Raw genomic sequence first — 13,982 nt, 5'->3', positions numbered from 1 at the left:
ACAATGCTAAAGGGCACTAGAAAATACAGGGAGCAGAGGGAAACTAAGAGAAAATCAAGAGAACTCACAGGACAATGAAATATTAGTGATAATAATACTCCTAGCTATCTTAAATAATAACTGTAGAGATGAGGAGACTATGTAAGAGAGAGAAAAGGGAAATAACCTAGTTCAAGTACAAAATCAAGTGCAGGAAGAAGCTTCTTTTGATACTTTACTAAATGATTTTAGTTTGTCATAGAGATAAGATAGTGGATCAGATGGGTGTATAGAAATGGAGCCCAAGGGTTGAAAAATTGTGCATCAAGGGGCATTGGGCATAGCCTAAACGAGCCCATGATATGGTACATTTCTTCTTCTTTCTCTTGATTTTTCGCTGCAATGTAGTAGATGTAATAGCTTACCAGAAATGAGATCCCCATCACGTTGGATCAGGGTTAAACTCAAGGAAAATCTAGCATAAAAATGAAAATTCCAACCCAACAACAATTACCAAGCAACAATTTAGTTGTTGTCCAACAGATTTCACCCATTTTGAACAAAATGGACTGAGAGGCCTAGTTTCAGGTGATCCTCACTGTCTCTGGCCGAAAGTGGACAACTTGCTTGTTCCAGAGCAGTTTCAGATCAGAACTGGTCGATATTGACTCGTGCAGCCAACACATAAGAGTATCAGCCAATTTCTCAAACAATCTTAAATATCATATTACCAAGCAGATGATCAAGTCAAAAAGAATAGAACGAGAGGAATCTTGCAGAAATAGTCAAAGTAACGTTCTCACTGAGAATAGGATGTTCGTTTTGTCTTGATAAACAACATTTGTTGCTGAAGTGGATTCAAGGTCTTTTGCCACAGAGCAGCTCTCACCTAATTTACAGAAAAGGTCAGAGCTATTTTAGTATAAAGACTTCACTATATAATGAGGAGAATACAGCCAAAGTTTGATAGTGGGGTATAATGTATCTATTTGCAAAGACCTCCTTACATAGAAGTATAGTATTATGGACCATTCGACTTGAGATAACAAAAACAAACAACACATGATCGAAGGAAAAAAGAACTGCATACCAGTAAGAATTGCCTGGTCAACACGCAGTTGATTACTTAGCATTTCAACCATTCTCATGTCAGCAGGGACCTTGCACCCGACTAATTGACAGAAAGAAGAAGGATTTGCAACCAGATAAGGGAACTGAAGATCCATTTCTAAATTCCAATCCATGACATTTCTACTTATAAGAGTAGACCATACCTCCAACTTCTACAATATCTCCAGGGACAAGCTCTGTGGCAGGAAGTATGGAAAAGCAACCTGAAAAGACCACCAATTTTCTAAATTGAATAAATAATAACTACTTTCTCAAACAGGAAAAAAAATTCAGAATGCTTACTACTGCTCCAAAAAGCTTTTGAATTAATGAAAGACTTTTGATTTAAAGAAATAAGAACTTTTACGCGACATTTCTAATGTTTACATTAATACTGCTGAACATGCTTAAAGTTCAGAGTCTCAGTACCAATTAGTCAGTCTAACATAGCCCTCTAACAAAGAACTCTAACATAATAAAGAAAAAAAAAATCCATAAATGATTTCATCTTCAAAATTACTCAGCTAACCCAAAGTCATCATATGCAACCCATAAGATTCTGCTATTGTCTTCATGATTCTGCTATTGTCTTCGAATGAAATCTAATCATGATCGAACTTTGCAGATCACCTCACATATTTGTCTAGTAGGAGATAAGAGTTGCACTGGATATTGCTTAACATTGAGCAACACAAATGACGTGGACCTAAACTTAGAATCATATTCAACTAATTTGGTAGTTCCTGCGACCCATGATACCATATATTTTAATATATTTTTATGACAAGAAGTAAACTCAAGATAATAACAAACATTTGCAAAATCACTACAGTATATGCCAATGCAACCAGGTAAAAACTCCATATATATAGACATGTATGCAAAACAAAAGTAGACCATGCAAGGCATTTTAAGTCCTTACAACTTCCTTACCATTTCGTAGAACAGTTGCAACATCAGCCTGATACGCCCGCAACTCCTATAAAGTTAACAATATTAAAATATTATAGGTGCATCAAGAACTCATAAGTCTAGAGAGAAAGTCAGGAGAATTAAGTTTCGGATCTCAATATATGGATTATGTGATAGTAAAAAATAAGCATGAAGAAGGCAGATATTACAAAAAGACTCCATGACAAGGATGGTCACGTTAGTCAGCATAAAGCATGCTGACCGGCAATTGCCGTGCCGATAAAGCATCGGCACCCAGCACAGGATGTGCCAATGACACAGCCTTGTGCTGTCGGATCGGCACAGGTCAGGTGCCGCTTAAAATCCAATAACAAATTAAAGGTTAGTAAAGAGACCTAATTTTGGCAGCCACTTTATTTATAAAAAAATGGAAGTGAGAGAAGGTGAAAAAGAGGAGAAAGAGGAAAAATATAGTGTGGCTTGGAGATGAAAACAAGTTCTTACGCAGAGTTACAACTTTATTTTCTTCTGTTTCATTTTCTGAATACATAATACGGTAGAGTTTTCCAACAGCCTATTAGCTTATAAAGATCAGATCAAACACTTCTATCATATATGATTCTGACTCGGTTGGCATTACGCATTGATATCCAGAAAACCATATCAGTTGACAGCCAGCTTCAAAAAGTTTTGACCTTTTTTGAGTTGTAATCAGTTGACACACACTGTTGGGAAAAGCCTTGGATGATGATCATGTAAAAGTTCCATCGAGAGTATTAAATGATTTATCCTATCGACATCATATATTGGTACTAGAGTTTCTTACTTTGTCTTTTCCAGGTAATGCCACACCCATGTTACTTATGTTACATTGTAAGGAAATAAGACAGACACCTCGCCTAAACTGTCATGTTGTGGCACAAATGTCCCAGATACCAAAATCCATTACCTGACCTTGCATCTGAATAATGTTGGTAATCTTTGCAGTGGATTCTAACCCAAGATGTAACCGCATAGTATGAGAAGGAAAGGTTTACAAGATCATTATGGGAAAAGTACCATCCTAGGATGTATAAACTAACGCAAAATGTTATTCACAACAGAGAACATGAAAATCCTCTTTCCCCTATAACCCCCTTTCACTCAAATAAAGAAGTTCCTTTGGTAAATGGTAAGTTGTAAAAGTTGAACCTCGTATAGATATTATCACATACATGTATCAGCATAAAATCTTGTAAAAACCAGAGGTATCAAAATTTTGTTTCCATTACAAATCAAATACATAATCACAAAATGTAATACGCGTGTAATAAGCTCAAAAACAATATGGTGATGAAAAGATACCTCAAGTGCTTTTTCAGCATTTGTTTCCGTTATTACACCTACTGCTGCATTTGCAGCCAGTATCATAAAGATGACCTGTAATGTTTTAAAAGCAATATTATAACAAACATGATGTAATTGAGAGAGTAACACATATAAGAAACAAAACCTTAAACAAGATCAATAAAGTAAAAGAAATTTAAAATGCACCAATTAGTCAATTTGTATGAGAGTTACAGAGGAACAAGGGCATTTCAAAGAAAAGGATAGGGTACTATTGATACAACATATAGCTATCTGTCAACAGATATTGATCAAAATCTTACTCTGTGGTGAGTAATCTGAGCTCTTAAAACAAACACTCAAGGATCATTTGTAATGCTGTATTTGTTGTATGCTGTATTTGTTGCTATAATCTACATTCTATTCTTGGACATGCAACTCAAGGATCAGACAGTCATCATGCTCATTAAACAAACATTTAGAAGATGAGTAACTCACAGATGATTCCAAAAATGCTGTTAGGCCAGTTTCACCATTTATCAGAGCCAAGAGAAATGAAACAACAGCAGCAGCAATCAGGATTTTGACAAGCAAATCATCAAACTGCTTCAAAATTAGTTTCCACAAGGGAGTACCTGTACAGAGTTGTATCAAAAATTACTATTAGTAGATTGTTATCAGTTGATAGGACCAACATGAATCTAGATGGCTTCAAATAAGTCCAATGCACATGCTAGAGGCTAAGGTTAATTACTTAGCACATACCAATTGAGTAGAAAAGGAGAAAATGATTTACAGCATGTAAACAATGGTAGAAGAATAAGAAAATTTGGAGATTCCACACACCACTGAACAGCTAGCGGTAACAAATGCTTATTCTCATGGATGAACAATAGAATATTTATTAACTATTTCAGCAACAGCTAATCTTTAGTCCCCTCCACTGAACAGCTAACACAGAAGCCTGCTTCAAAACTATTCGTTTACACCCAATTAACAACCTAAAACTATTCCATAAAATAAGAATATGCTAAAAAAATGACATCTAAGCAAAAGAAACAGCATTATCCAATACCACAAATAAAATTTCAGATGCAAAAGATTAAAACTTACTTCCTTCTTGTGGTAACACTGCCGATCATGCAAGACATGCAAAACAACAAAGAAGGATGAGTAAGATTCACATAATAATTAAATAGTAAGAACATTTCAAGCTAACATTTGAAATTTATTAAATATAATTATAAAAAATCACATGAACTAACAAGGCTGTCAAAAAAGCCTATGGGCTTGTGAGGCTTTCGGGCTCGGCTCATTAAGAGCCTTGCTCGAGCTCTAAATAATCCGAACCAAGCTAACAAATTAGGCTCAAATAAATTATCGAGTCAAGCCAAGACAGCATAGGCTCGCTCAAGATCGGCTCGATTAGGCTCGTATAATATTATATATGTATATATATATATATATAATCAAATGCTCTCCACCTCTCGTCCTCAGCTTCAGAGTATTTATTCGAATAGTTAGTGGTGGACGTCCATCGCCGTCCTCACCCCGACAACCGAGCTTGAGTGTCATCGAGCTGGAGACGAGACGAGACGAGTTTGTCTAGCTCGAGACGAGTTGAGCTTTTTCAACTCTCGAGCCAAGCCGAGCTAGGCCCAGCTCACACAAGCTCAGCTTGTTTACACCCCTAATTAACGACACAAAGCATTTTTCCTTTTGCAAAAATAATATTTCAACTACTTTATATTGGTTAGGTTTACAGAGCAAAAGTGTCATTACATCAGTATGCATGCAAAACTAACTAGAATATTTTGACTTGCAAAATTGTTATATCTAGAAAATTATTTTAGAGGGTGTTTGAGTAGTGTAATTGTTAGATGCAGTGGGACCCATTTCAACATCATAAATATGATGAGGCAGATTAGTTAACTTGACAAAAAATGAATAAGAATTGCAAACATAATTTGTCTCTTTAGCACTCTTGTTAATGATTTAGTGAAGACCGCAAATCTTTGGACCTCTATGAACTTCATGTTGACTCATTAGCACTTTAACTATCAGAGACTACAAATTTGGGGTTTGCTAGTATAAAAATGTTACAACTTACAAATTATGTATTTGTGAAATTACATATCTTTTCCATGAATGTGTTTGTCATGCAATCCATGTTATTTATAATTTGAAAAATCATATCAGTTGATAATATGGTCAATATCACGGTCAACATTCTTGATCTGATGTTAACTCCTACTCTATAAACTCTAGCATATCTAATGCAGGGTAATCCTAATCTTTGTACAATTTTTTGTTAACTCAGATCTTTGATTTCACAATTCAGGAGCATATACATGAATGATATCTCCTTTCTTCCTAAAAATGAAATTTGAAAATCTCCACTCTTCAACTGACATGTTCAAAGCTAATGTTGGGAAGAAGAAGAGCCATTTGCATTTTGATCCCGTATCACTCAGGCTCGGCTCAAAATTAATTTCGAGCCTTAGAATTGGGCTCAAGCTCGGCTCAACTCAACTCAAGCCGAGTCAGACCAAGCCCAAGCCAAGCTCGAGCCTGAAATAAGCTTATTATCAAGCCTCATTCAAGCCAAGCCGAATCGAGCTGAACTGAGTCAGATTGAGACCAAGCTGAGCCACAACCTATTTAAGCTATAATAAGCCTGAAATGAGCCTATTCTCTCTCATCTCTCTCTCCCATGGCGTCTTCAAAGGCTCTTCGTGCCAAATAATACACTAAATCCCTCCTTCATCTCCTATGAACCCTTGCGATCTCAATTCCGTTCGAGAGCCTCATCCCTCACCCTCCCTTTCAACCACCGCAAGACTCTCGGTGATATCCACCTCAGCAATGGAAGGAGAGAAGCCGACGGTCTTGATCTCAGAGAAGTTTGGTGACGCAGGATTGGCCATGCTGCACGAGTTTGCCGCAGTCTCTCCCTTGCGGAGCTCTGCTCCAAAATCACCCTCTATGATGCCTTAATCGTGAGGAGAGGGACGAAGGTGACGAGGGAGGTGTTCGAGGTCGAGAAAGGGAGGCTTAAGGTGGTGGGGAGAGCAAGGGTGGGGATCGACAATGTGAATCTCCAAGTGGCAACAGAGTTTGGATGCCTCATTGTGAACGCGACCACTGCGAACACCGTCATGGTAGCGGAGCACGGGCGTGCTTCTTGCCACTATGGCGAGGAATGTTGCCCAGGCAGATGCGTCCATGAAGGAAGGTGAGGACGCGTTTTGTTTTTCCACAAAGGAAGGCGGATGTGTTCACGAATGAGGATGAGGCGGCACCGCGGCGGCTTAAGGACGAGCACAGGTGCCAAAGGAGGAGGAGGATAAAGCGGGGATATGGGATTGGGGAATTAGGATTTTCTCACCCCTTTAAAATTGAGCCTATTAAGTCGAGCCTAAGCAAGCCGGCTCTAGCTTAGGCTCGGCTCGATATTAATTTCGAGCCGATTTCGATAGCTCAAGCTCGGCTCATCTCTAACAGAGCCAAGCCGAACTCGAGCTTCAGCCGAGCCCGAGCCGCTCGTTTATTTTGACAACCCTACATATCAGTAACACTAGGGACTAAAATTTTAGGCCTTGATTTGAGACTAAGCTCCAAACTAGATTAGCTAACCCTATTTTCTAGTCTTAATTTAAATACCTTGGACTAGTTCAAAAAAATATGATGTTTGGTTGTGAACTAGGCTAAAGTATAACTATTACTTTTAATTTGATGTAAAAAGGTGAAAAAGATGTTGCTTTAAGAGAGAAACAAATGACATATAAAATTAATGGATGAAAATGTCTTTTGACTTTGATAATAAAATTTAAATTACTATTATTTTAACAATAACAAAACCTTAAATTATTAATTTGTGGGCTTGTATGCCCTGTTTGCAGGCTTATGCATGTAAGCTTGCAAACGAGCTTAGCATGCATGTAAGCCCCGTTTGCAGGCTTATGCATGTACACCCGCAAACACTGCTACATAGGCTTACATATTTTTTTTTCTAAAATAACATAGTTAATTATTTTAAATAATAATATAATATTACTGTTTTTTATTCTTTTTTTAACCCACGTGATGATATATTATTTTTCTATAATTTCAATAACTTGCAAATAATTTTTAATAATATTTCAAATTAACTATTTTTAATATTATTTTTTAATAATATTTTATTTTATATATTCATATAATATTACTGTTTTTTATTTTCCTTTTTTGTTTAACCCCACGTAATGATATATTATTTTTCTAATAATTTTTAAATACTTTATTTTATAGTTTTTAATACTATTTTTTAAATATTTTTAATGATATTTTATTTTTAATAGTAATATAATAGCAAACTGTTTTTTATTTCCTATTTTGTTTTAGTCCACGTAAGGCTATATTTTTAATTTGTAAATTTTTTAGAAATTATTTTCTAGTTTTTAATAATTTACTTTTTGTTTTGAAATGGCAAGGCAGAGTCTTAGTTTCAAGATTATCAAGAGGGCAAAAACAAGCTTGTCTGAGACAGCTTTGAAGAGGACTTATGTCTACGATTTGATGACTTGGATATGATAATGTAATAGGAGAATTTAATAAGCTTACACAATAAATAACTGTTACAACTTACCAAGAGAGAGTTGAGGAGTTAAAGTCTCTAATGCTAATTAAGAACATGTTTTTCACTGAAGAATACTTTATTCAAAGTTTCACTGGTGGTCTAAGAGATGATATCTGGCCAATGATTCACAAGTTCCATCCAAAGAACTTTTATCAAGCAGTGTTCATTGCTAAGCTGCAAGAACTTGACATGGATTCTAATACTCGGACGAAGAGAGTACCAAGTACAAATCCACCTTCATATCCTAGGTCTTTAATACCCAACTATCATTCTCCTACTATCAGCAACCATTCAAACTTCACTGCTAGCACTATGAATTCTGCTTCAACTGGACGAGCTCCCACTGCATCACTTTCACTCCCTATACTGTTACCCGACAGCTCCTCTAAAGCCTAGTTCCAATTTCCCTCCCATCCATAGGCTCACTTCTGCTGAAATGAAGTCTAGAATAGATAGAGGCCTTTGCTATAATTTTGATGAAGTCTATAGAAAGGGGCATAGGTGTGTGCGGCAGCAATTATATATGATTAATTTGGAAACTGACACACAAGAGGAAAAAGAGGAGACTTCAGAAGAATTACTTAGTACAGATGAACCACCTAATTCATCAATGGAAATATTTATACATGCCTTGGCCGGCCACGACTCCCCTCACACCATTAGGATTCAAGGGGTGCTAAACAATAGAAAATTTTGCATATTGGTGGATAGTGGAAGTACACACAATTTCACAGATTCTCATACTATTTGAGATAGTAATTGCATTTTAGAGTGTACTCATCCCCTTTATGCCACCATAGCTAATGGGCAAAGATTGATTAGCTCCTCAACTTATTCAAATATGTCTTGGACCATACAAGGGCATGCATTGTCAACAAATGTAAAGGTTCTCACCTTAGGTGGTTGTGATATGGTTTTGGGGGTGGATTGGATGAAAACCTATGGTCCTACTCTCTTTGATTTTGAAAAATTCACTCACATTTCAGAAGGAAGGAAAGCAAATTACTCTTGTATGAAACTAATCTGATTCAGGTTGTCAACTAATATCAAATGCTTCACTTCAGAAATTGATTTCTAAAGGGCATTGTGTATATATTGGTCAACTCTTTTCTATCACTTCTGAAACAAAATTTAGCTATTGTACCACCCATTTTCAAGGAGTTGCTAGATATGTTGATATTTTTTAGGAGCCCTAACACCCACCACCTCACAAGGCATAAGATCATCACATTCACTTGCACTCAGGGGTTATTCCACCTAGTTTGAGGCCCTATAGGGTCCGCTATGCTCAAAACACTGTGGTTGAAAGAATAATAAAGGATATACTGAATTCTGGAGTAATACAACCAAGAACAGACCTTTCTCTTCACCTATCCTTCTAGTCAAGGAAAAAGATGATATTTAGGAGGCTATGTGTAGATTATAGGAAGTTGAATAATATCACAATAAAAAATAAATATCTAATCCCTGTCATAGACGAGTTACTAGATGAGTTACATGGAGCAAGGGTGTTTCCAAGCTGGATTTGAGATCATGCTACCATCAAATTCGAATTCACCTCATATTGAGAAAACAACATTTCAAAACTATTTGGCCATTATGAGTTCAAGGTGATGTCATTTGCCCTTTGCAACGCCCCAGCTACCTTCCAATCCTTGATGAATACCTTCTTTCAACCTCTTCTGAGAAGGTTTATCTTGGGTTTCTTCAATGATATGTTGATGTATAGTCTTTCTTTACAAGTTCTCTGAGAAGGTTTATCTTGGGTTTCTTCAATGATATGTTGATGTATAGTCTTTCTTTACAAGTTCACTTGGACCATCTAGAACAAGTTTTGAAGATGCTAAAGAAAAATTCCCTCTTTGCTAAGCTCTCAAAGTATGTCGTAGCAACCGACCAAGTGCAGGAGTAGCTCCAGATCCTTCAAAGATACAATGCATGTTGGATTGGCCTCCTCCAACTACATTGAAACATATTAGAGGATTTTGGGTCTTACGAGTTATTACCGAAAATTTGTGCTAAACTTTGGGCTAATTTGTACTAAACTTCGGACCACACTAAGTCATCTCGTGCATGGATACAACCTATGGGCCATATTTCTTGTTTTGTCTTAGTTATTTTCTTCGGAAAATAAAGATTCTAAATGTTGCGTTCGAACGCGAGGAGGTCGCGTTCGAACGCCCTTTGCGAATGCCTGCATATATTTGCATCGACAGAGAACGCAAATTGTGCGTTCGAACGCGATCGGCGAGAATGCAATATTTCTAGAGTTACTACTTGTTAGTTTGGTTTGTTAGGTTAGCCTCTTAAGATGTGGATGGCAACCTAAGAGGGGGATTATGAATGAATATTGAATTGTCTTCCCTTCTTCCTCTACCCTAACTCTTCTCCCTCCTCGCTCAAGCCCTAGCCATGTGTCATCTCGACATTGGTTACCTCTTATCTCCCTCGACTGTCGAGTCCTCCCTCCTCCTTAGGATCTTGTCCAACTTCTCCCTCCTCATCCTTATCCCTTCAATACCACATGCCACTAAATTTATCACCATTATCACTACCTTCTTCACCATCGTCACCATCACCCGCCATCTCCACCTTCACTGCAATACTGCATATTTTTGCCGCATGTGCAGTCAGAATTCGCAAAAGGCGTGAATATCAAAAAAGTAGATCAAGAAGATACGGAACGATCATCACTGATTTCATAATTTTCTGACTACGGAAGAATATTTTGAGAATGTTCTCCTCCATCTGCGCAGACTCCTTCTCTGCATCCAAGCTTGATTAGGAACAGACGCATAATCTATAATAATTTTTGCTCTACATGTTTCACCCTTGGGAGGACATTTAAGATTGCAAGCCACATACAAAAAGGTTAAACAGTATTTCAATTGGCCTGGACTTAAAACAATATATTCTCACTTATGTTAAGCAATGTAATGTATGTCAACGGCACAAACATAAGAACAACCACCCATTTGGCCTATTACAATCACTTTCAATTCCTAGAAAGCTATGAGTTGACATCTCAATGGATTTTATTAAAGAATTGCTGACATCTGAAGGTAAAGAGGTAATATTAATGGTGGTGGACAAATTGAATAAGTATGCTCATTTTATTACTCTTCCTTACTCATACATTGCTGCGCAAGTGGTCACTCTTTTCTTGGATCACATTCACAAGTTACATGGCTTGCCAAACACCATTATGAGTGGCCGGGCTTTAGTTTTCCTTAGTGCCTTTTGGAAAGAACTTTTTAGTAGATTGAGCATCTCGTTGCACTTCAACACCGCATTCCATCCGCAATTCGATGGGCAGATAGAGCATGTGAATAGTTGTTTGGAGTCTTATCTCCGTTGCATGACTAGCTCCACACCAAAGAAGTGGGCAGTGGGCAAATTCATTATCTCTAGCCGCTAGTGGTGGTTTAACATCAATTACCATAATAGCGTTAATCTAACTCCTTTTTCAAGCTCTATATGGGTACCCTCCACCCTAATTAGCTCTTTCGGTGGAACCTACTTCCCATCTTGCTATTGTAGAATTATATCTACATGACAGAAATCAAATGATACTACTCCCTCATGCTGAACTAGCAAAATCACAAGCCAAGATGAAATATTTTGCTAATAAGAACCGCACGGAGCGACAGTACCAAGTAAGGGACTGTATACTTGAAGCCTTATCGCCAATCTTCAATTCAAGTCGACAAAACCTCAAGTTGACTTGCTAAGTTCTATGGTCCCTATCAAATTCTCGATAAAATTGGCAATGTGACATATCGCCTCCTCCTACCGGTCGACTCGAAGATTTACCTGTCTTTCATGTGTCCCAACTCAAACAACATTTGGGGTCTGACCACATTACTAGTACTACCTTGCCCATAGTCGACGCGGATGGCGAATCGCTTCTCCACCCTGACAAGATCTTGGCTAAGAGGATGGTGAAGCGGAGTAACCGAGCCATTCCACAAATTTGTATAGTGGAGGAACTCCGGCCAGAAGCTACTTGGGAGTAGTTTCCTACCTTAGATCCTTGAGGACAAGGATCTTAAGAGGTGGGCAATTGTCATGTTCAGAGCTGATGCTGGAAAGATGAAGAGTCATTTGCATTTTGATCTCATATCAGCAGCACTAGGGACTGAAATTTTACAAAATAATCCTGTATCAGTTCATTGTTCTCCACCTTAAGTCATCACGTGGCTATCACGTGGGTATGTTATAAAGCCATCGATCCCTTTCTGTAAATCCCATCATCATCTTCTATAATACAATAACTCTCTTCTCTCAGCTTGAGGAAGGGAAAAACCCAATGTCCAAGGCTAATTGCTCTCATCGGTAGTATTTGGGGAGTAGTTAGAGAAGGCATTTGAGATTTTTTTATCTCAGAGCATTAAATCAACCAACTCCCCACCAACAACCGGAGAAAGTAAAATTTTGGTACACTTCCGGCAAAAGTGCCTAACCAATTGAATCTTTAGATACATAATCACAACGATAGAGCTAAAATCCGCAAAGAAATAGCATACTGGAAATAATTTAACGGTCAAAACAAATCATATTAGCAACAACATACCGTTCTGGCCAAATATTTTTGCGTGTTCGACCACCTATTAATAGAAACAAACCAATCGGCATCCCAGGTCAGTGAATCATCTTCAAGGAATCGAAGGACCAAACGAAAGAACAGAAGACGAACGCAACGGGTACCTGGGAATCCGTGAGTCCCTTGGTCGGATCTACACCGAATGCTTCAAGAACCTACCGATGAGAACACCAATTAGACTCGGAAAAACCCTACCGGCTCCGGTGATCAAGAAGACCACCCCAGAGATGACGCATTGGATCGAATCAAGAAGGAGAGGTATGAGGAATTACCTCGGAGACGGATTTGGCGTAGGCGTTGTCCATGACGGAGCTGGATCTGCGATCTCCAAAGGCGAGATCGAGATCGAGATCAAGGTTGAAGATCAAGAAAGAGCAATCGAGAAAGAGAGAGAGACGTTGAGAGGGGTAGAAGAAGGAGAAGAAGGTGAGAGAGCGTTTAACGATGGGGAATTAGATTGGCTCAGGAGAACGGAGGTTAGGGTTTAAGATTGGGCCAGGATTAGGGAGATCGGATGCGTAACCTTAACGTGGCGTGGTTCGACTTTTGAATAAAGGGAAATGGGAAACGTGAAGGCGATTTGACCTTGAAGTTAGCAGAGTGCACGCCGAGATCTCGGCGCGAGAAATAGAACAGTGGATCAGCATCGCTCCGACTCCGGGCTTGTCATCCTCTAAATAAAGTCAACTAGATCTCATAATTGGGATCAGGAAACTTCGAATTTATTTAAATATGTTCTTTTTACTAATCTGCTATTCTTTCTCCAAATTTATCATAGTTCTACTATAATTTTTAATTATTTACTAGCTTACTATAGATGTTGCTAAGTAAGCAGTCACACATAATCTTTAAAGTAAAGCACTTTCACATAAGCGATTTATCAATGATAGTAGATTTGTAAAAGATTGTATCACATTAATAAATAAAAAATTGTGATTTTATGAAAGAAATAAAATAAAAATATTCGCCTGCAAGAGTAAGTAAAATTAGAAGATAGCAAAGAGAGTATGTATGGCTATCGGAGTTTGACCAAATTAATAGTCTCAAACTTTAAAACCTAATTACGAACTTAAGTGCATTTTTCAAAGATAGCAAAATATCTTAGTGGGATGGCTAGTTTTAAATATAAGTCGTCCACCCAGTCCTATGCAACAAGTTTACATTTGAAACTCATTGAATCGAAAGTGACTTTAATATAATTATATTTCCTAAGAATTGGTAATTTTCTTAGCAGTTTTTGAAGTTATATATAAATCGCTGACTCGCCAGTAATTTTATAGCTCATTTAGTATTATATTTAAGTTTTAAAGATGAATTAGACGTGTGATAAAATATTTGATGGATTTAAAAGCTCACAACTCTTGCTACATAGAGATATTTTCTAAGATTAAATATATTTTATCTCTGTATATTTATGTTTAATATTAATTTATC

At 37.5% G+C, this 13,982-nt stretch overlaps 1 protein-coding gene across 2 annotated transcripts in view; it reads right to left on the bottom strand.

Moving 5' to 3' along the window:
* Nucleotides 1-13,003, bottom strand: part of LOC140785893 (calcium-transporting ATPase 3, endoplasmic reticulum-type) — a 33,378-nt gene extending 20,375 nt beyond the window's left edge. For both annotated transcript variants that reach the window (XM_073133982.1, XM_073133983.1), the window contains exons 1-10: nucleotides 12,821-13,003; nucleotides 12,653-12,703; nucleotides 12,519-12,552; nucleotides 4,441-4,458; nucleotides 3,826-3,962; nucleotides 3,346-3,420; nucleotides 2,023-2,068; nucleotides 1,254-1,313; nucleotides 1,070-1,150; nucleotides 783-868 (exon numbers count right to left, since the gene is read on the bottom strand). In XM_073133982.1, the coding sequence (XP_072990083.1) occupies nucleotides 783-868; nucleotides 1,070-1,150; nucleotides 1,254-1,313; nucleotides 2,023-2,068; nucleotides 3,346-3,420; nucleotides 3,826-3,962; nucleotides 4,441-4,458; nucleotides 12,519-12,552; nucleotides 12,653-12,703; nucleotides 12,821-12,853 (621 nt within the window). In that variant the 5' untranslated portion in view covers nucleotides 12,854-13,003. The remainder of the gene's footprint in view (nucleotides 1-782; nucleotides 869-1,069; nucleotides 1,151-1,253; nucleotides 1,314-2,022; nucleotides 2,069-3,345; nucleotides 3,421-3,825; nucleotides 3,963-4,440; nucleotides 4,459-12,518; nucleotides 12,553-12,652; nucleotides 12,704-12,820) is intronic.
* Nucleotides 13,004-13,982: the final 979 nt, after the last annotated feature.

The sequence above is a fragment of the Typha latifolia genome, chromosome 4 (genome assembly GCF_019914945.1).
Source record: "Typha latifolia isolate L0001 chromosome 4, TyphaL0001v2, whole genome shotgun sequence".
NCBI classification, from domain to species: Eukaryota; Viridiplantae; Streptophyta; class Magnoliopsida; order Poales; family Typhaceae; genus Typha; species Typha latifolia.
Note: the sequence above shows the minus strand (reverse complement) of the source record. Positions and strands in the feature narration are given on the sequence as shown.